This window comes from Osmerus mordax, chromosome 1 (assembly GCF_038355195.1).
Source record: "Osmerus mordax isolate fOsmMor3 chromosome 1, fOsmMor3.pri, whole genome shotgun sequence".
Lineage (NCBI taxonomy): Eukaryota > Metazoa > Chordata > Actinopteri > Osmeriformes > Osmeridae > Osmerus > Osmerus mordax.
Genome location: NC_090050.1, coordinates 25,500,743 through 25,522,452, shown reverse-complemented (window position 1 = coordinate 25,522,452; position 21,710 = coordinate 25,500,743). Strand labels below are relative to the sequence as shown.

At 50.4% G+C, this 21,710-nt stretch overlaps 1 protein-coding gene across 1 annotated transcript; it reads right to left on the bottom strand.

Moving 5' to 3' along the window:
• Nucleotides 1–1,669: 1,669 nt before the first annotated feature.
• Nucleotides 1,670–18,129, bottom strand: slc2a1b (solute carrier family 2 member 1b). The gene is made up of 10 exons (XM_067240835.1): nt 17,835–18,129; nt 10,417–10,512; nt 7,860–8,020; nt 7,520–7,760; nt 7,020–7,182; nt 6,480–6,667; nt 6,039–6,143; nt 5,777–5,878; nt 5,326–5,529; nt 1,670–5,221 (listed from the first exon to the last, which is right to left on the bottom strand). The coding sequence occupies exons 1-10, from the start codon at nt 17,850–17,852 to the stop codon at nt 5,024–5,026; spliced, it is 1,476 nt and encodes a 491-aa protein (XP_067096936.1). The 5' UTR covers nt 17,853–18,129; the 3' UTR covers nt 1,670–5,023.
• Between the last annotated feature and the right edge of the window lie 3,581 nt (nt 18,130–21,710).

Below are 21,710 nucleotides of genomic sequence, written 5' to 3'. Positions count from 1 at the left end.
GCCTCGACATGAGCTGAAGGATGACCTGGAATGAGGAATGTTGAGACATTTCTAAAGAAATTAGATTGAGAAACTAAAAAGATATACATAGCTGACTGCCTTTCTCCCTGATTTAGAATGTTTATTTAAAAGACTGAATATCCTTTTTGGTGGCCATCTCCTTGTGTTTAAATCATGTTACAATAGCGAAGATAGAGGTAGTGTTGTCTGCAAACTGGCCTTTGTTGTCAGAGACAAACAGGGAGAGACACTGCATAGCAACAAGACACTACATAGCAACAGATTGGACACTCATAATACCTGTGGAATAAAATGAGGATAATCCACCAGAAGCAGCATGTCTTGAATGTTTCCTCACTAGTGGATAGCACTCGAATCTGCCTCTGACCCAGAACAGTAAACGCTGTAATTGTATCAAGAAGCAAGACTTTCCCCTTGTGGTGCTTCTAGGTACTGCATGTACCTGCTTCCCCTCGTGGTGCTTCTAGGTACTGCATGTACCTGCTTCCCCTCGTGGTGCTTCTAGGTACTGCATGTACCTGCTTCCCCTCGTGGTGCTTCTAGGTACTGCATGTACCTGCTTCCCCTCGTGGTCCTTCTAGGTCTAGGTACTGCATGTACCTGCTTCCCCTCGTGGTCCTTCTAGGTCTAGGTACTGCATGTACCTGCAGCACACACAGTGAGGGGGCCACTGAGAAACACACATTATATATAACAAAAGGAAATGTCTCTTATTATTTTAAATGAAGGAAATGTTGTTATGTTTTCTGATCCCTTAGTGGTATTTTGCCGTAGTATTGTGGTATTTATCTTAATTTATCTTAAGATCAACTACAGTAACCAACATCTTACAGTAATCACTGACAGCATCCCGCCAGTAGTAACTTATCATGTTGGGAGTGCAATAACCATCACCAGGGTTCATATGTTTATATGGGGATGCAGGTACATGCAGTACCTTGAAGCACCACGAGGGAGAAGTCTTGCTTCTTTAGGTAATTATCACACACGGAGTTTCCCAAAATTAATATAAACAGTAACATAATTAAGTGCTCCATCATGACATCGTCTTGGTTGGATAAGTGTGAGAATGAACATAACAAACATCATATTTCAGTATTAAATTGCCCATTATGACATAATTACATTGCGTCACAATGCATATCAACATGTTGTGCCTGAAAACTGTTGTAGGTAGTTATGTGCTTGCTGTTTAAATCTTAGTTAATAATAGTGTACAAGTTAATACATTTGAACATAATCGAAAAGTCGCAAAAATATTTACATTGCATCACAATGTAATGTAATATTTTGTTTTGCAAATAGTGTATAGTACACAAAATGTTAATACGAAAAATTGTTGAATAAAGATAAAAAGCGACATTCTGTTCACTGGGGTTAAACTCCTCTGGTGGAGGCAGAGGAGGGGGGTTCTTGCGCCCTGTTATTGCGGGAGGCCACAATAATTACTTACTAGTAGTTACTAGTATACTGTAGTATATCAGAATCAGAATTGTGTTTAATCGCCAAGTAAGTGTTCACAAACAAGTAATTTACTTTGGTGGGCAGGTGCATACAGTAAACATATTATGAATAGTATGTTTTAGTATACTGTAGTAGTAGTACTAGCAGAGAGCAGGCATAAACAAACAGCAGACCGAGTCTCTCATGTGCCTGAATTTTTTTATTGATTTACACATCTGATCAAATACGTGTGAGCATAGAAAAAAAGCAAAACAAAACAACGGCACTTTCAGACCTCGCGCATGAATTCTCTCCCTGGTGGAAAGGCGCTTCCACGAGTTACATGCACACTTGTACTAAATTTGGAGGAAAAATAAAAACAACTAATAATTTACAGTTTCTAATAAATACAAAAGTTATCCTTCAACAGTCCGATGCCACGCTGAAGTAAGATTGTGTTAGTTTTTAAAAATTTATTTTCAATATATATCTCCAGATAGCAAAAGAAATCGGAGAAAAAAGTAGGTAGGCTGGTTTACTATATCTGTAATAGACATAGAACATAAAATACTAGTAATATTCATCTCTACAAAGTAGTTTATACATTTCAGTCCGCTATCATCTAATATTAACAGTAGATCAGGTGATGGTGTGCGTTGATATTTTTCTCGTGTTGAAAGGCGAACAGTGATTTCTAAACAGTGATGAGTGTGATGACATTAACACCAGACACGTTGTCACGTATCTCTGTCTGAAAGAACGTCTCCCTGCTGTCCATCTCAGAGTCACATCTTCTCATGTGGATGTTGGACAGTAACTCACTGGTCATCCTGAACGAACAAGGGACCAGGATGCAGTGCTTTCCATACAGTCCACACTCCACTGCGCGAACACATCGGTCTCACACACACAAAGCCGTGTGAACACACATCAGTCACACACACATCCCTCGCACACACAGAAAAACATGCACATACACACTTGTGCACACACACAATCATGGACAGGCATGTGAACAGAGCCATCACACACAATGTGTCATGGAACAGTTTAGATTGCACTGGGCTGTGTACCCTAACCCTCCAGTTCCCTCAGGTGTGTTCCTGGCTGTGCATGTGGGCCCAGCGGCGTCAGACAGGGTGTGTTATTGCGGTAGTTGTCATCAGTGTCTCTGTAACTACTGGGTGATACAGCTAAGAGGCCCAGTCCACATGCCACAAGATCTTCAGAGATGTAACAACCAGCCTTGTTGAGGATAAAGTGCAGCAAAATTCTTTTTTTCAACTCAACAAGTTAAAAAAACGTGTCTCAAAGAAGAGGTGGTTTGTCAAAGCGGAAGACACAGCAGTCAGACAGTAACTAGTGCATGAGGACAGAGCAGTCAGACAGTAACTAGGGCATGAGGACAGAGTTGGTGCAAGCAGCAGTTGTGTTTACCCTCTGTGAAGACGACCAGAGCAGCCGCACACAAGCTCTGACCGGCCAGGTCACTGAGAAATACCTCGGCCATGTTTGAGTCAAGTCTTGAAATGTGACTGTTGTAAGGCAACTCTGGGATTAGAAGTGACATCTTCCAACAAAGAGAATGTTGTCGAGAATTCAAAGAAGGCTCTGGGGTGTTAAGGCCAGTTGACACAGCTGAAACAAACACTAACAAACAAACACCAACAGCCAGCAGGTGTGGGTTGTATTGGTGTGATACCCCTATTGGTGTTTGTTAGGGCAGTGTGAAAATGACAGTTATGTTTCCAAACATTCTAAACCCAGCAGTATAATGTTTGGTGTTTGTTGGACGTTGATGGAGCCATGTGAACTGGCCTTTACAGTACAAACCCCACAAGGCAGGGCAGGCCGGGGGCAGAGGAACGCTGCCCCCTAGAGGGTGGAGGAAGCACTTTCAGGAAGAATAAAACAGAGGAAGGCTCTGTTAAGGCAGAGAGTCATTTTGGTCCCTGTTTGATGCGACCTGTAACCGTGGGAACAGGACCATGACGGCCTCTTACTAACATGTGATGTGAGCTTCATACAGGGAGACACGTGAAGCACATGCCTGGTAACATCTCATACTGCTTCCTGGTTGATCGCTGGTCAGGAAACCCTTTCAGGAGTCATAGAATTTTAGACACTTTTGCCAATAATACATGCTGGCTTTGTGAATCTGATTCGGATTTTACATATATATGTCAGTCTGACGTTAATGTTGAGCTGAAATATAAAATGTATTTTCAACTCTTTTAGATCACATCCCTGGCCCTATTTAACAGAATATGCCAAAACATTTCCAACAACAGCTTTTGTTTTTGTAACATTATCCAATCTTTTTTCTTTTTGTAAAACAAAATATGATGAGTGCATACGTAAGCAGCACAAAGCTAAGAACAGGTGTGTTCGACATCGGCTGCGGCTGCATGAAACGACCGGCGAGAGTTGCCGCTTGCAGTCGGGGAGGAATTAAAAACAGATACAATATAGAACTTATTTTTTCGGTGTCGTCATTAGACCCCGTGCAGTTGCTCTCGAGGAAATGCACTCGACTACACAGCCGGCAGTTCTCGAATCGATCTCACGGTACTTTGATGGCTACGTCACAGTGACTTAGCCTCGGCGCTGCATGAAGTCGAACACACCTATTCTTTCACTAGCTAGCTAACAACAGCGTGACATGTTAGAATGTTCGCCACTATCAAATCTAATTCCTCCTGATGTTATGGCCATCTTTCGATCATGTTTACCTCAGGAAGTACTTGATCATGTTTACCACAGGAAGTACTTGATCATGTTTACCTCAGGAAGTACTTGATCATGTTTACCTCAGGAAGGACTTGATCATGTTTACTTCAGGAAGTACTTGATCATGTTTACCTCAGGAAGTACTTGATCATGTTTACCTCAGGAAGTACTTGATCATGTTTACCCCAGGAAGTACTATGTTGCGTTTTCTCTTTAACTGACCGTCACATGACACGAACGTTACATGACTCGAGCGTCACATGACACAAGCGTCACATGACACAAGCGTCACATGACACGGTGTACGGCATGATTCAGGGCAACCAGAGATGGTGTTGAGGAGAGACAGTCTTGGTCCTCTCAGAGCAGGACACAGAGAACCCTGCTGAACTTCATTCTCGGCAGCAGACGCTGCAGACTAAACAGACACAGTAACGCAGGAAGGGGGAAGGAACATCAAGCATTTCCATGAAAAAAATGGTTGCTGACCCCTCCAAAAAACAATCAATCAATCTTGGTTAATATCTTGTTTTCTTTGAAAAAAGAACCATGTGTACCCCAGCTGCTCTAGGCTCCTCCCCCCTGAACCACCACTCCCCCCTGGTCTGCCAGGTCCTAGTGCACACTTCATCTGTGCTGTGGGGGCGTCAGGAGGGAGGGGGGAGGGGGGCTGGGGGGCGTCAGGTGTAGAGGACATAAAAGCGTCAGTAGTTACATCAGTCAGTAGAGAGGAGGGCCTCTCTTCCCCCCTCCCCCGGCTCTCCTTGAGGCGGAGGGGGAAGGTGATGAGGGGGAGAGGTGATGGGGGGAGATAGCGGAGGGGGGAGGCTCAGAGCGGGGAGTCGGCCCCAAGGCTGTTGAGCTCATCGGGGGAATGTTTTTCCCCGCCGCCGGCCGACTGGCGGAAGCCGGAGGAGATCTGGTCGAAGGTGCGGCCCTTGGTCTCTGGGACCTTGAAGTAGGTGAAGACGAAGAAGCATAGCAGGAGCACTGTGAAGATGACGAACACGTAGGGGCCACACAGATCCTGCAGGGGGGACAGGGGACATGTCACACATGTGCAGTCCTACAACATCCACCTCCTCCACCCTCCATCCTCCCTCCATCCTCCCTCCATCCTCCTCCACTCACCAGCACATACTGGAAGCACATGCCCACTATGAAGTTGGCGGTCCAATTGGAGAAGCCGGCCACAGCGAAGGCCGAGGGCCGCGGCCCCTGGGAGAACAGCTCAGCCACGATGAACCAGGGGATGGGCCCGGGGCCGATCTCGAAGAACGCCACAAAGCCGAAGATGGCAACGATGCTGATGTACGACATCCAGGGCAGCTTGTCCTGAGGGGCCAGAAGCACAGGGTCACACACACATCAGCAGTGTGTATGTGTGAGTGAGTGTGTGTGTGTGTGCACGGTGTCCCGCAGCACTTTGCAGGCGGCCGCCTAAACAACACACGCCTGCCGCTTTAACTACGTTGTCAAAAACGTGGGTTTGCCTGTCTGCTGGCAAACCCCACCCTACCACCTTAACTAACACAGTTTCTGTAGGAAACGCTGGTGTGTGTGTACGAGTGTGAGGACCCACCAGCAGAGCCAGAGCGATGGTCATGAGGACAGCAGAGCCGGCCATCCCCATCAGCCCCAGCAGGTGGAGCGACCTGCGCCCTGCCCGCTCCACCACAAACAGCTACAGACAGCAGGGGGGAGGGGTCAGTCACAGGGACCAATCACAACACACCACACTATTTATTGACGTTTTCTCAGAGAACTCTGAAAATACCACATAATTTGTTATTTAATGATAAACATTTGATTTGTCCTTCTCCTCCTCGAGTGTCGCTACTTACCGAGACCACTGTGAAGGCCGTGTTGACCACGCCGGCGCCGATGGTGGCGTAGACCGGCTGGGCCACGCCTGCTTTCTCAAAGATGCTGGTGGAGTAATAGAACACCTGCAACACAGAACCAGACGGAACCGGAAGGAACCGGTCAAGACCAGCTCAATACTGCCACTGCGGTCTGAGCTGTGGGGTTACAACCTCTCCTGATGACAGTGAAACACCATCGTCTCCTCACAACATGAAAGGTGAAGACTAGAGGTTGGACGAGAGTAAAAGACGAGAGTGCTCCTACATAGCTGGTGTGTGAGTGTGGGTGTGTCTGCGTGTGTGTGTGTGTGTGTGTGTGTGTCTGCATGTGTGTGTGTGTGTGTGTGTGTCTGCATGTGTGTGTGTGGGTGTGTCTGCATGTGTGTGTGTGTGCATGTGTGTGTAAGCGCGGAGCCTCACAGCGTTGATGCCGGACAGCTGCTGGGAGAGCTGCAGCATGATGGCGATGAGGATGGGCTGGCGGTACAGAGGGGAGCGGAACAGCTCCGGGATGGTCACCTTCTTCTCCCTCATCATCTGCCGGCTCTCCTCCTTCATCTCCTGCATCGCCGCGCCAACGTCAGACGTCCCTCTCAGCTTCTTCAGAGCTGGGGGGAGGGGGGGAGGAGAGTGTCAGAGAGTGTGCGAGTATGTATGTATCAGAGTGTGTGTATCAGAGTGTGTGTGTATCAGAGTGTGTGTGTATCAGAGTGTGTGTGTATCAGAGTGTGTATGTATCAGAGTGTGTATGTATCAGAGTGTGTATGTATCAGAGTGTGTATGTATCAGAGTGTGTATGTATCAGAGTGTGTGTGTATCAGAGTGTGTGTATCAGAGTGTGTATGTATCAGAGTGTGTATGTATCAGAGTGTGTATGTATCAGAGTGTGTGTGTATCAGAGTGTGTGTGTATCAGAGTGTGTGTGTATCAGAGTGTGTGTGTATCAGAGTGAGAGCTGACCGGTCTTGGCCTTGCTCTCCTCGTTCTTGTTGATGAGCAGGTAGCGGGGGCTCTCTGGGCAGAAGGGCAGCAGGATGCACTGCAGCACCGCAGGCAGGAAGGTGAAGCCCAGAAGGAAGGGCCACAGGGCCGCGTTCCCCAGCAGGGCCTCCATACCAAACACCTGCGTGCGCACACACACACACAGGTAGAGACACACACACACAGGTAGAGACACACACACACACACAGGTAGAGACACACACACACACAGGTAGAGACACACACACAGGTAGAGACACACACACACAGGTAGAGACACACACACACACACACACAGGTAGAGACACACACACACACACACACAGGTAGAGACACACACACACACACACACACACAGGTAGAGACACACACAGAGAACAAAAAAAAGAGGTAATCAAGATTTGTGGAGGAACACACACACGCACAGCCCAACACTTAGACAACCCATCGACCCTCCCCTAGACCCTGTGTAGTCCCACCTGTGCCATGAGGATCCCCACCACGATGCCCAGCTGGTGCAGAGTGCCCAGGGCCCCCCTCAGGGCAGTGGGGGCCACCTCCCCCACGTACATGGGCACGAACCCCGTGGATAAGCCAGAGTACAGCCCCACTACAAAGCGGCCCAGGATCAGCATCTCCCACGAGCCGCCCAGCTTGGAGAAACCCATGAGGGTCGCCGAGATGAAGGCCAGCGAGTTAGCCATCAGCATGGACCTCTTCCTGCACACACACACACAGGTAAATACACACACACACAGGTAAATACACACACAACATTTAAAGTTTTCAAAAATATGAGCCGGTGGAGAGCAGGCGTACCTTCCGAAGCGGTTGACGAACAGTCCGACAGAGAAGGAGCCAAAGATTCCTCCGACGGAGAAGATGGCGACCGACACGGACCAGAGGGTGGTGAGGGAGGTCTTGGAGATGGGCTCCTGGTAGCGCTCGAACCACGTCTCGTTCAGGAACTGCTCGATGATCTGGAGCAGGGGGAAAGCGGCGGAACGTGAGCAGAACGGTAGGAGAGCGTCAACATTGGCCAGCAGGGGGCAGCAGAGGGTGGAGTATCAAACCAGGAAGTAGGCATGAGGTGTTATGAGGTGTGATGTCATGGTCCTGTTCCTCCACTCCCTCCCCAGCCTCAGTGTTGATAAACACTGTCTACCACACCCTCTCCCTCCTCCCCTACCAGGCTTCTTAGAGGATCTTAAAGGTACACTCTGCATTTAAGGTTCACTATGTACAGAAAGCCCCTAGCTTAGTGATGTTTTTTTCACTGAAAGGAACAGTGAGAATGTGTGGTGTTGACAGTCCTGATGTCGTACTGTATGAAGGTAGCAATTCAGCTGCAGAACTGGTCAGGCCACCTGCTGTGACACAATGAAGAACACTGTTTAACACACCACCCACGGCTGATTACTGTGTGTACAAATGTTACTATGTACACTGCTTATCTGTTCGCTTGTTGCACCGTCCGCCCGCCTGCCTGCCTGCCCGCCTGCCCGCCTGTCTGTCTGTCTGCCCGTCTGTCTGCCCGTCTGTCTGCCCACCTGTCTGCCCACCTGCCTGTCTGCCCACCTACCTGTCTGCCCACCTGCCTGTCTGCCCACCTGCCTGTCTGCCCACCTGCCTGTCTGCCCACCTGTCTGTCTGCCCATCTGTCTGTCTGCCCACCTGTCTGTCTGTCCATCTGTCTGTCTGCCCACCTGTCTGTCTGCCCACCTGCCTGTCTGCTCACCTGCCTGTCTGCCCATCTGTCTGTCTGCCCATCTGTCTGTCTGCCCATCTGTCTGTCTGAACACCTGCCTGTCTGACCACCTGTCTGTCTGCCCGTCTGTCTGTCTGCCCACCTGTCTGTCTGCCCATCTGTCTGTCTGCCCATCTGTCTGTCTGCCCACCTGCCTGTCTGCCCACCTGTCTGTCTGCCCACCTGCAGCCTTACCTGGTCTAACCTCTGCTCTTGTAGCCTCTCAAACAGTGTCACCTCTGATCTGATCACTCACACCCTCAACCACAGTGAGAGGAGGAGGGGGAGGTGAGGCTGGTGGGGGAGGGGAGGTGAGGCTGGTAGAGGTGGGGGAGGGGAGGTGAGGCTGGTAGAGATGGGGGAGGGGAGGTGAGGCTGGTAGAGATGGGGGAGGGGAGGTGAGGCTGGTAGAGATGGGGGAGGGGAGGTGAGGCTGGTAGAGGTGGGGGAGGGGAGGTGAGGCTGGTAGAGATGGGGGAGGGGAGGTGAGGCTGGTAGAGATGGGGGAGGGGAGGTGAGGCTGGTAGAGGTGATGTGAGGCTGGTAGAGATGGGGAGGTAATGTCATGTTTACATGTCAACTACTCCATGCCTCCTTGCCTCCCTCCCTCCCGCTTATAGAAGGGTCATGTGACGCCGGAGGAATGTTCCAGAGAGGAGGCACCATCCCAGCACCGCTCTGTCGCCACGGCAGCACGGAACAGGAAGAGACATGTCAGGTGAGGTGGCATGTCTCTTCCCGTTCCGAAAGCCGAGGCGGGGCTGCCCGTATCCAGGCAACCGGCACGTTCCAGTAAACCCAGTTTAGGAGCAGGGTGTGGTGCTGGTGTGTCTGTACAGGCAGGACCGCCCTGGGGACCTGCCCCAGCTCCAGACACCATCCTGGGGTCCAGCTCATGGCTCTGACCTCAGGAGCTCTGAACTACTGTTCCTGTTTAGGATCCGTTTACACGCTTGTATCCAAACAGACGTACTAATAGCACGTGTTGAAAGTACAGCCGTTTTAAAAGGAGTTGGATTATAAATTGTCTTTGACTGAACTGAAAGGAAACTGACTTTCATAAAGTACTTCCCCCCAGGAGACAGAGAGAGAAGGAATGAGAGAGAAGGAATGAGAGAGGGGGAGTGGGGGTACAACTTGTACTACACAGATTGAGTTATTCTTAGCCCCTCATCTTTCTCACACAGAACAGAGAACAGCTTGACCAGCCAAACCGTCCCAGCAGAGAGACAGGGATGGAGGAGCTCTCTGGCAAAACATGGAGGTCAGACATGCACATGTCATGTCATTTATGGCCTCTCCCTCCTCTCCTCCCTCTTCTCCTCCCTCCTCTCCTCTCCCTCCTCTCCTCCCTCCTCTCCTCCCGTCCTCCCTCCTCTCCTCCCTCCTCTCCCTCCTCTCACTCCTCTCCTCCCTCCTTTCACTCCTGTCCTCCCTCCTCTCCTCCCTCCTCTCCTCCCTCCTCTCCTCTCCCTCCTCTCCCTCCTCTCTTCCCTCCTTTCACTCCTGTCCTCCCTCCTCTCCTCTCCCTCCTCTCCCTCCTCTCCTCCCTCCCTCTCTCACTCCTCTCCTCCTCTCCTCTCCTCCCTCCTCTCCTCTCACTCCTCTCCTCCCCCACCACCTCCTCACCTTCTGAGGGGCATTGATGACACCGGTGTTGTAGCCGAACTGCAGCGAGCCAATCACAGCAGCTCCAACAGCCAGCATCAGCGGGAAGGTCACTTTCTGTAGAGAGAGACACAAGGAGTTACACAAGGAGTTACACAATGCACGCGCACACACACAGGAGAGAGACACACACACACAATACAAATAGTATCTGCATGTGTGCAAAAGATCAGGCATTTCCCAAGACTAACTTGTGCAGCTAAACAGGACAAAACCAAAAGTAGAACGTTTGGAATGTTTGTGTTTGTTGGACATTGTTGAAGCAGGCTAAAAGACCTGTCTTCAGCACACACACACACACACACACACACACAGAGAACCTTGCACTGATACAAACTTCAACACACTCAACAAGAAAAGGCTCAAGACGCACTTGTTCCGGGAGTACAATGGTACTTAGGAATGGTTCGCTTGACCCGATGTTAGTTTCCTCAAGGATCACAATGACTCTTGCTTAGAGACTTGTTGCTCTTGTGGTTAGTGGTAACTGATTTAAATTTTTGTACTCGCTGTGATATATTGTTTTTATTATTGTTGCTTGCTTTTTCCACAGGTACACTTGCACTTATAGCGGTTCATGTTGTTTAATTGTAACTTGTTTAACTACATGCTCTTATGGTTATTCCCTTTGGCACTTACTTTGGTTGTTCACAATGTGTGCTTCATGTTTTGGCTACTCGAGGAGTCTGGTACCAGACAGGTGTATCAGACAGGTGTACCAGAAGAGTCTGGTACCAGACAGGTGTAACAGACAGGTGTAACAGACAGGTGTAACAGACAGGTGTAACAGTGACTGATGGTGGGCTGGAACTAAGAACAAGCAAGAAGGAAACATCCAGACGCCCTAACCCTAATCCTGGACGCCCTAACTCTAACCCTGGACACCCTAACTCTAACCCTGGACACCCTAACCCTAACCCTGGACACCCTAACTCTAACCCTGGACACCCTAACCCTAACCCTGGACACCCTAACTCTAACCCTGGACACCCTAACCCTAACCCTGGACACCCTAACCCTAACCCTGGACACCCTAACTCTAACCCTGGACACCCTAACCCTAACCCTGGACACCCTAACCCTAACCCTGGACACCCTAACCCTAACCCTGGACACCCTAACCCTAACCCTGGACACCCTAACTCTAACCCTGGACACCCTAACCCTAACCCTGGACACCCTAACCCTAACCCTGGACACCCTAACTCTAACCCTGGACACCCTAACCCTAACCCTGGACACCCTAACCCTAACCCTGGACACCCTAACTCTAACCCTGGACACCCTAACCCTAACCCTGGACACCCTAACCCTAACCCTGGACACCCTAACCCTAACCCTGGACACCCTAACCCTAACCCTGGACACCCTAACTCTAACCCTGGACACCCTAACCCTAACCCTGGACACCCTAACCCTAACCCTGGACACCCTAACTCTAACCCTGGACACCCTAACCCTGGACACCCTAACCCTAACCCTGGACACCCTAACTCTAACCCTGGACACCCTAACCCTAACCCTGGACACCCTAACCCTAACCCTGGACACCCTAACCCTAACCCTGGACACCCTAACCCTAACCCTGGACACCCTAACCCTAACCCTGGACACCCTAACCCTAACCCTGGACACACACTGGGCCTCCAGTCTGGGCTGGAGGAAACACAACGATGCACTGTTGAGGAAAACATAAGGACTAGTGGAGACACAAGCTGTCATCAGAAAACAAAAGCACAACAAATATATTATTCTTGTTAAGATGATCAAAGTTATCAAACAGTAAAAAGAGGCTAAGAGGAGGTTCCAGTGCACACGTCCATGTTTGGAACGGACTGTTTTATTACAGCAAACAATACGACACTGTTCCTGAAATGACTCCTGTTTCTGAGTCATGTTTACATTCTGGACCATAAATGACATAGATCCAGAGAGGTGGGGGGGGCAGCTGGGAGGAGCCTCAAGAAGCATACAGGGGGAGTAGTAGGGGGTCGGGAGGTCGTGGGGAAGTTAAGGAGTCTGGAACAGGATGTCAGGACAGTGAGCTGCAGGGCTGAAGGACCACGAAGACCTCCACCCCACCCAGCCCTTTGAGAGAGACGGGGAGGGGGGAGGGGGGCTCCAGTCATTGTCCCTGTTCCTGTTGTTTCAGACAACATGGTGGACTTAATCCCAGCATGTTCCTCATTCCATATAGTAACTACTGCTGCCTGCCCTTTAGAGAGAGGGAGGGAACCAAAGAAAGAAAGAGAAAACAGGCCCCAGCCCTCTTCATGTTCACGTAGAACGAGAGATTACACAACAGTCTCATTTCAGAAGAACCACCCTCCTAACATAGCTGGGACCACATCGTCATCCTGTACTGTCACATGGACTTCATCCCTACCCTGTTTCTGACGTGTGTGTGTGTGCACCCTTGCGTGTGTGTGTGTAGGGGGTTGTCTATCTGTGGTATTGTTTTGATAATGACATGACTGTTCTGACGTTAGAGAGAAGCTGAATGGTCGAGGCTGCTTGCTGTGTTTTCTGGAGCATACTGCCTGTGTTGTGACTAGGACCCAGATTCCATCTGAATAATCTGCTGCAGTCTAACCTTGTGGCTGAGCAGAGGGCCTGTTCTCTAAGGAGGAGGGGAGGATATGTAAGCCAGAGTTTTAAAAGGTCTAGCCTACATGGTATACATGTTGGAATATTTACTCTCAGAGAGCTAGAACATTGTTGTGAGTTCTGGAATGTCTTCGCCCGTGGTTATGGGTTGGGAGGAGTGGGGGAGAGCGAGTGGCATTAGAGGGTGTGTGTGTGTGTGTGTGTTTGTGTGTGTTTGTTCCAGGCTGTGTTTGTACGTTAACATCCTGTGTTGGGTTAAAGCATTCCTTTGTGGACTCAATGACCCTTCCAGCTCCTAGTTTCCTGGTTTCTGATTGGCTAACCTACAACCTAAGGGCGGAGCCCCAGCTCCAGCTCAGATTTGTGTATTGGGCATGATGTCGTTTTTAAGGAGCGTAGCTTCCTGTGTAAGCAGCACCAGTAAGTGATGTCATGACACAACCCCCCCCCTCACAGGATGAGACATGAGGAAGGGAACTCAGAGCATCTAAACACCTCCCCCTCCACCCTCCGTCTTCCCCTCTCTTTCTGAACTCTGGAGGCTGTAAACACACACTGCTGTATGTGTGTGTGTCCCTTTAAGAGCCTGAAGGACTCCATGAATATGAGATCTGAGCTAGCTCCATCCCAGCTGAGACTGGAGTGTGTGTGTGTGTGTGTGTTTGTATGAAGACGTTTTCTGTGACATATTTACCTTTAACCTACATACCTCACAACACACACCTTGGCTTGTCTGTCTCACACATTTACAGTTGTATTGTATACACACACACACACACACACACACAGATTTCCATAACATGAGTGTTTAGCCACAGCCAGAACTTTAGGAAGCCCTGCCCCCTCCCCCACACCAGGAAACAGCCAGGAGACACACACACACACACACACACACAGACAAGGCTGCAGTCAGGGAACCATAACCACTCTCTCTGGTGTTCCTACCAGGCTTCTTTCTGGCGGGAGAGAGTGGCGAAGACACCAGAGAGAGTGGCGAAGACATTCCAGAACTCTCTCTAGGAACACCAGAGAGAGTGGTTATGGTTCCCTAGCTGAGCTATGGTTTCCCTAGTTGAGCTAGCTCAGCTAGCTGCTGGGCGTGACAAGGGGGAAATTCAGCCCAGTCACCATTATGTCATACATCATTATATCATCATGGTTTCAACACGGATGTGGCTGTGCAGCCTGCAGCAAGACAAGGTCATCTAGCCTGACCAAGACCACGACACATGTAGCCTGACCAAGACCACGACACATCTAGCCTGACCAAGACCACGACACATGTAGCCTGACCAAGACCACGACACATGTAGCCTGACCAAGACCACGACACATGTAGCCTGACCAAGACCACGACACATGTAGCCTAGTCTAGGCCTTTTATGGAACCTTGAAGAAAAACTACTAAACAGTGACACTGTGTTCTCCTGTTCCCCTCAGTGTTTGTCCTGCTGGCTGAGAGCACATGCACACCTCAGGCTGCTGCTGGCTGAGAGCACAGGCACACCTCATGCTGCTGCTGGCTGTGTTTACAGCACAGGCACACCTCATGCTGCTGGCTGTGTTTACAGCACAGGCACACCTCAGCCTGCTGCTGGCTGTGTTTACAGCACAGGCACACCTCAGCCTGCTGCTGGCTGTGTTTACAGCACAGGCACACCTCAGCCTGCTGCTGGCTGTGTTTACAGCACAGGCACATCTAACAGTAATGGTGGTGAAGTGAGTGGTTAAAATGTTAGCTGGCTCAATGCCACACGGAACGATTTCTGAACGGAACGAGGCGGGGGGGAGCTGAGAGCATGGGGGGGGGGGGGGGGGCAGCCTCTCCACAGCCTCTCCACAGCCAGCACGACCAGCCTCTCCACAGCCAGCACGACCAGCCTCTCCACAGCCAGCACGACCAGCCTCTCCACAGCCAGCACGACCAGCCTCTCCACAGCCAGCCCGACCAGCCTCTCCACAGCCAGCACGACCAGCCTCTCCACAGCCAGCCCGACCAGCCTCTCCACAGCCAGCACGACCAGTGGACAGTGTTCACTTCCTCCCCTGGTCCTTTAAAGCCACCTGTGGTTCTAGTCATCTGACCTCCAGTCAGAAGAGAACAGGATGGTGAGTTGCAAGGTGTGTGTGTGTCATCATATTGTAGGATGTGGCCTACACCACCATCCCCCTCCCTCACACACACCAAGCCAGCCAGCCAGCCATTTACCATCACTAACAACCCCTCCCCCTCTCTCTCCTCTACTCTCCCCTCTCCTCTGCCCCCTCTCTCTCCTCTACTCTCTCCTCTGCCCCCTCTCTCTCCTCTACTCTCCCCTCTCCTCTGCCCCCTCTCTCTCCTCTACTCTCCCCTCTCCTCTGCCCCCTCTCTCTCCTCTACTCTCCCCTCTCCTCTGCCCCCTCTCTCCCAGTGAGAGCTAAAAGCCCTCCATGGCTCTGACTGCAGGCTACATCACTAACATCACATGGATGCCCGCTACCTCACCACACACACACACCCACACACACACTGGAGGCTGAGAGCGCAGTGACTAAGTCTGACAGACAGACCAACACTGAGGACAGGGTGTGTGTACATGTGAACACCTCATACTTTATATGATATGTATAGTTTATTTATCACAAGCCTGGGTTGTAGCAACAAGCTGTATGTGCAGCTCAGTAGTTACAGCATCTGACAGCAGATCAAGAGGCCACAGCCCCACCCCCTCCCGTGAATGAATACATTACAATGACATTATCTCTGCAAGGACAGAAGGCCGCTGGATGTCAGGTTGAGGCCAGCTCTACAGGCCTCTCCACAGCAACAAGCAGGTGTGTGAGTCCAGCGCAGGTAACCACCGTCCTGCAGGTGTGTGTGTCCAGCGCAGGTAAACACCGTCCTGCAGGTGTGTGTGTCCAGCGCAGGTAACCACCGTCCTGCTCAGGAAGTGACTCACTTTTCACCTTACTAGACATTATTACGGGGACGAATGTTGTGTACACTGACACTAACTAAACACTGTGGGCATGGCCCTACTGCAAGATGCCAAGCAGGTCAACGCTTTGCAAGTCACTACAGGAGCGCTGGCCTTCACCCTGGGAAGAAGCCCTCTCTTTCTCACGCACACCAGCTGTTACGACCGACATGAGGTTTAAAACCACAGTATTTAACACGAAACATGGCAACAGTCTATTCACTATACGTCAACAAGCCCTCACACACACACACACACACACACACACACACACACACACACACACACACACACACACACAGAGCTCGCAGACACAAGCCAGGTATGCAAAGCCCAACCACGAGATGCTGATTATCGACAAGTGTGAGTGGCAGCTGAGCTGAGGGTTTAGCCTGGACACACGCTCTCAGATCAGGGAGCAGAAACACAACGGTGATTACCACAGCAGGAGCAGGGGGAGAGAGACAAAGGGAGAGAGAGACTGGGGGGGGGGGGGGGGGGACAGAGGGGAGAGAGATGGGGGGAGAGAGAGACAGGGGGAGAGAGACAGGATGGAAAGAGACAAGGGGGAGGGGGTAGATAAAGACAAAGAAAGCCAGAATGGGGGAGATAGAGAGAGAGCGAGAGTGTGAAAAAAGAGTGAAAGTGGGATGCTAGTTGAAAGCATGACCCCTATATTTGTAAGTAAGGACCTGCCAGGATCTGCGAACCTTTTGTCTCTGAGGGATTCGGACCGTCTCGCCCTCACGTCCACACTACAGCGGCATGGCACAGTCACACAGACGAGCCAAATAAGGCATCAGTCAGCTGTGTTCGCTACTCGGTTGTTACGGAGAAAAAAGGGGATGTAAGATAAGCTGTCAAACACCAGTGTGACCGCACCGAAAACACCAGGCAGCCATACTAAACGCAGTCTGGGTCACGACTCCCTCTGAAGAATATCACGGGCTTAGACTAATATAGCTGTATTATCTTGTCTAGCATAAGTGGAGTCTGGACTCGTATCCCGATAACCTTTACATTGATCTAATTGGGTACAATTATCTTGTAGCTATCTTACTAGGTACTAGCAATCGATTAATAAATTTAACGAATTAACTTTAATCAGAGGGAGATGAAGATCACTTTATAAAAATCCAGATAGGTTTACACACGTACACCACGATCCCGCCATCCTTTGTCATGGCACACATAGCCACTCTGACCGTAGCAACAATCCAAACACAAACCCCCAAAACACACACACACACACACACACTTGCCCAGAAGTGAGGCGGTAGATGTCCCCCACGCGGAACGTGACTCATGAAAAAGTCTTGCCATCGTGCACGCGCCAGATAGCAGAGGGGTCTGACGCCGCCGGTATCTAGGGAGCAGCTCGGTAGACCAGCATACTGCTAGATAACTGCTGACCCTGTCCTGCTCTGGATGGGAGACAGCTAAACTCAACACTGTCACATAACTAACGTTAGCTGAAGTTAGCTAGCTAGCCTTCATCCACGTTTAAAAACCTCCATTGCAGAGCTACTGTACCGGCAGAATGCCAACAGAGCTTGTCAAACTCGTTTTCCAGGTTTTCGACAAAACGTTAGCGAAAGAGAAGAGGTTCTGTAGATAAGCGTACTTGCTGTTTAAAAAGTTAACTTAAGCGAATTAACTAGCTACTCGACTTTTTATAGTCTTTGGTAAGTTAGCTAACAGCAAACTGCATCTCTAGAAATCTCCTTTAAGACTCGAGCGCGCGTGAACACACACAGAAGCATTCATACCGTCCCGGCAGCGTCAGACCGGTTCATGGTTTTAGATAGACTTTACCTTCTCGCTTGAATCCATCGCAGAGGATTATCGTTTAACTTTCTTGTAATGTTGAAATTTTGGAAGGAAATTTTCTTTCTATAAACTTCCCGGAGAAAATCAAACGGCAGCTGTCATTGTCTAAGTCTTTCCGTTGAAAAAAATGACAGCTTCTTTCAATATTGACTACCGGAACCGTTTCTTGTGGGACACTCAGAATGTCTCCCCTTTTTCCAGGCTGTTCGCAGGTTATCCCGATGAAACTCGCCGGTGAACTCGGGCTTGGAGTGATGTCTTCCAAGAAATAAGACACGAGTCGACTGTCAAGTCTGAAAATTGCGATATGCACCACGGTCGGTGCATATATTTCAGCGAGCCGAGCTGTGATAGGCTGACGCAAGAATTTACTATAGAGGTGTGCAGGAGGTTGGTTATCTACCCTGAGCTCCTATTGGTTCAGCCTAGTTCTCTTGCAATAAGACACGCCCCTTGTGTATCCTCCTTCCCCTAATCTGATACTGATAACAATCGGGGAAGTAATGCGTTCATGTCATGTTGTTAACATGTCCTGATGTTGTTATTACAGGGTCTGTTTGTTGTTAACATATCCTGATGGTGTTATTACAAGGTCTGTATGTTGTTTTTTTGAGAGACGCTTGAGATCTCTTAACAAAATTCAGGATTTTAGCTTTTCAATTTTATTTGACGTGGCCACGTGTATGGGAGTGCAGAGCAAATCACTACCCCATCATTCCACATATTTCGTAATATCTTTATAACTTGCTCTATGGGTATCATTTCGATCACCATCATTATTCATGATTCGTCATCGTTATTACCATCGAATTACAATGACGATGATGATCATTCATGTGGTGGTGGCCGCTGTCACTAGCAACGAGGACTGAAGAGTTCTTTAACAGAACAACAAAATTAATTACATTCTTAATGTCGGTGTGCCTCAATACTCTTCCCAGGACTTCTTATTCTGGCTCACATTATAGGTATGAATCTAGCAAACTCCTTTATCCAAAACGACCAGCAACACAGTATGAACAGTAATAAGTGCAGTAGATAATCAAAAAGCACAGTTGTAACAGTATCACAGTGGTTGATGCCAGCAGACTGTTAAAGACTATTCTTCGATTCAACACCCCCCTCTGTATATTTGATTAAAACACATCGAGCGATGCAGTCTTCCTTTGTTGCAAGCCTTCTATGTGAATAAACCTTTCTTGTGACAGGTGTGCGACCATGCAGCATTTGTGATCTTCTACAAAGCTGGTGATGTGGTTGCCCTCCTATTCAAACCATAAACTGTGGCCTGGGATGTTTATTGTGGAAGGTGTGTAAAAACAACCGTTTTCACCCGAGCCAACGAAAACTGCGCCCTGCCTTTTGTCCCAGACAGTAGGGTTGTGTCCGGACTGAATGTGTGTAGAAAATTAGGAAAATAATCAGGGGCTCTCGAAACGGAAATGCATGTGTTTACACTGCGTAAAAATACAACGAAGTATGGGAACATTATAAAATGTGTTCTCCTTTCTGTTTCATGCGTTCCCTTTGAAGGGTTGTGAAAACAATAACAAGAGCAGACAAAGACCGGTGTGTCGGGTTGGTTGATCCTGGTTGGTTGATCCTGGCCTGCAGGAATGCAAGGTACAGGGGCTCAGGTTTAACTCAGGGATGGTGAACGTTTTAAGTTCAGTTCATCAGTTGATTTCACTTTTATGAATGAGCAGGGCATGTAGCCAGGGAACACCAGTGTAGTATTACTGCAGTGTAGCATGAGTGGTTAAGATAGGGGGTTTTCTATCCACACCTGCATTCATCCCTCCCCAACCCCATCACCCAGACCCCCAGCCCTGAGAGGCCTCCCTCCCCAACCCCATCACCCAGACCCCCAGCCCTGAGAGGCCTCCCTCCCCAACCCCATCACCCAGACCCCCAGCCCTGAGAGGCCTCCCTCCCCAACCCCATCACCCAGACCCCCAGCCCTGAGAGGCCTCCCTCCCCAACCCCATCACCCAGACCCCCAGCCCTGAGAGGCCTCCCTCCCCAACCCCATCACCCAGACCCCCAGCCCTGAGATGCCTCCCTCCCCAACCCCATCACCCAGACCCCCAGCCCTGAGAGGCCTCCCTCCCCAACCCCATCACCCAGACCCCCAGCCCTTAGAGGCCTCCCTCCCCAACCCCATCACCCAGACCCCCAGCCCTGAGAGGCCTCCCTCCCCAACCCCATCACCCAGACCCCCAGCCCTTAGATGCCTCCCTCCCCAACCCCATCACCCAGACCCCCAGCCCTTAGAGGCAGGATGAGGGGAGGAGAAAGGTGAGGAACCACACACTGGTTGTTGTCTGAGGAGGCCGATTGGCGTCCGGTCAGAACACATCCAGGTAGAAGCTGAATAACCACAGCAGGCAGGAGGCGGACAGCAGGCGTTCACATAGCGCAGCCTCCGGCCCGGGGCAGCCTCCGGCCCGGGGCAGCCTCCGGCCCGGGGCAGCCTCCGGCCCGGGGGCAGCCTCCGGCCCGGGGGCAGCCTCCGGCCCGGGGCAGCCTCCGGCCCGGGGCAGCCTCCGGCCCGGGGCAGCCTCCGGCCCGGGGCAGCCTCCGGCCCGGGGCAGCCTCCGGCCCGGGGGCAGCCTCCGGCTCACGTCACAGAAACACGGTCCTGCGTTCCCTTGTCTTCTTGAAAAATCCTTTGAAATCTAATGAAAACAATAACAGACATTTTTATAGACAAAGGGCGGGGTGGATGGTATTGTGCGGCAAATGTAAAGTCCAGGATGGCAGCCTCCAGAAGTTCAGGTCTGGTTTTCTGAGACGGGAGGACTGGGAGGTTTCGGAGCAGGCCCTGACCCCTGACCCCTAACCCCACCCTGAGTGTCCTGTGTCTGGCTGGCCCTCTGGAAGCGGAGACTGGTGATTGCCAGATACCAGTGAAAATTAACAATTGGATGGTGTTATAGAAAAGGCTTTTGATAAATTTGTGTCAAAGGAGTGAAGAGGGGCTAGGGTGGGGTCTTTGTCCTAATCCTTTCGCTGCTGGGTAACTAAGGCCTGCTTCGCTGCTGGGTAACTAAGGCCTGCGTCCAGTTAATTATGTTCAACAAAGAACCCGAAGCAGGTGATTCCAACTGCAATTAGGCCCAAACAGCACAGCAAATCCTTATCTATACATCTTCATTTGTATAGCCCTTTTCACATCCACGGTTTCATCAGAAGTGATCGAGGTTATAAACAAAGCTGGAGGACAACACACCGTCACCATCCCAAACGTCTGGGCTGAGGCTGAGGAGGGCCCAGGGGGGTGTAGTGGTCATGATCGTCCTCCTGGTTTAAATATAAACCCTGAGGCTGCGGGCTGTAGAGGACCTGGCTGTGGTTTATCAGGACAGCTTCACACTGTCACACAGAAAGGCCACGCGTTCTTCAACACCTCAAAGAACCTGCCAGGGATCAATCTTTTCACCCTCCATGCCTGTCGTCTCTCGAGCGGGGAGACAGCGCTTGGTCCACTTAGAGGCCTGTGTGGAGCTGTAGGCCTGTCTGTGTATTCATGCAAATACAGGAAGTGATAGGATGGATATCTGCCTTCCACTGTACTGGAGCACGATCAGACAACAGCTGTTTGTTGATTCAAAACAACTGTTTGGAGGAATGACGCCATCGTGACCTGGATTCGATTCTAAGCAGTCAGGGCGGTTCAGGGTTTGTATGAACGGAACTACGACAGCAGGAAGAGCCTCCCACCAGCCATGTCTGATGGATAAATCAAGCGCACCTTGCATCTTCGCTGGGGGCATTTCCTGTGCCTGCGGCAGCAGACGTTCTGCATTCCCGGGAGGGAGGGCTGGGCCCAGCACAGAGCGCTGTGATGTCATCAAAGTG

Bases quoted from the DNA above. Each gene is read 5' to 3' on its own strand.
- slc2a1b (XM_067240835.1), bottom strand. The intron at 7,761-7,859 runs GTACGCCTGCTC...GTGTGTGTGCAG, and splicing joins TTCGTCAACCGCTTCGGAAG to GAAGAGGTCCATGCTGATGG. The intron at 7,183-7,519 runs GTGGGACTACAC...GTGCGCACGCAG, and splicing joins TGGGGATCCTCATGGCACAG to GTGTTTGGTATGGAGGCCCT.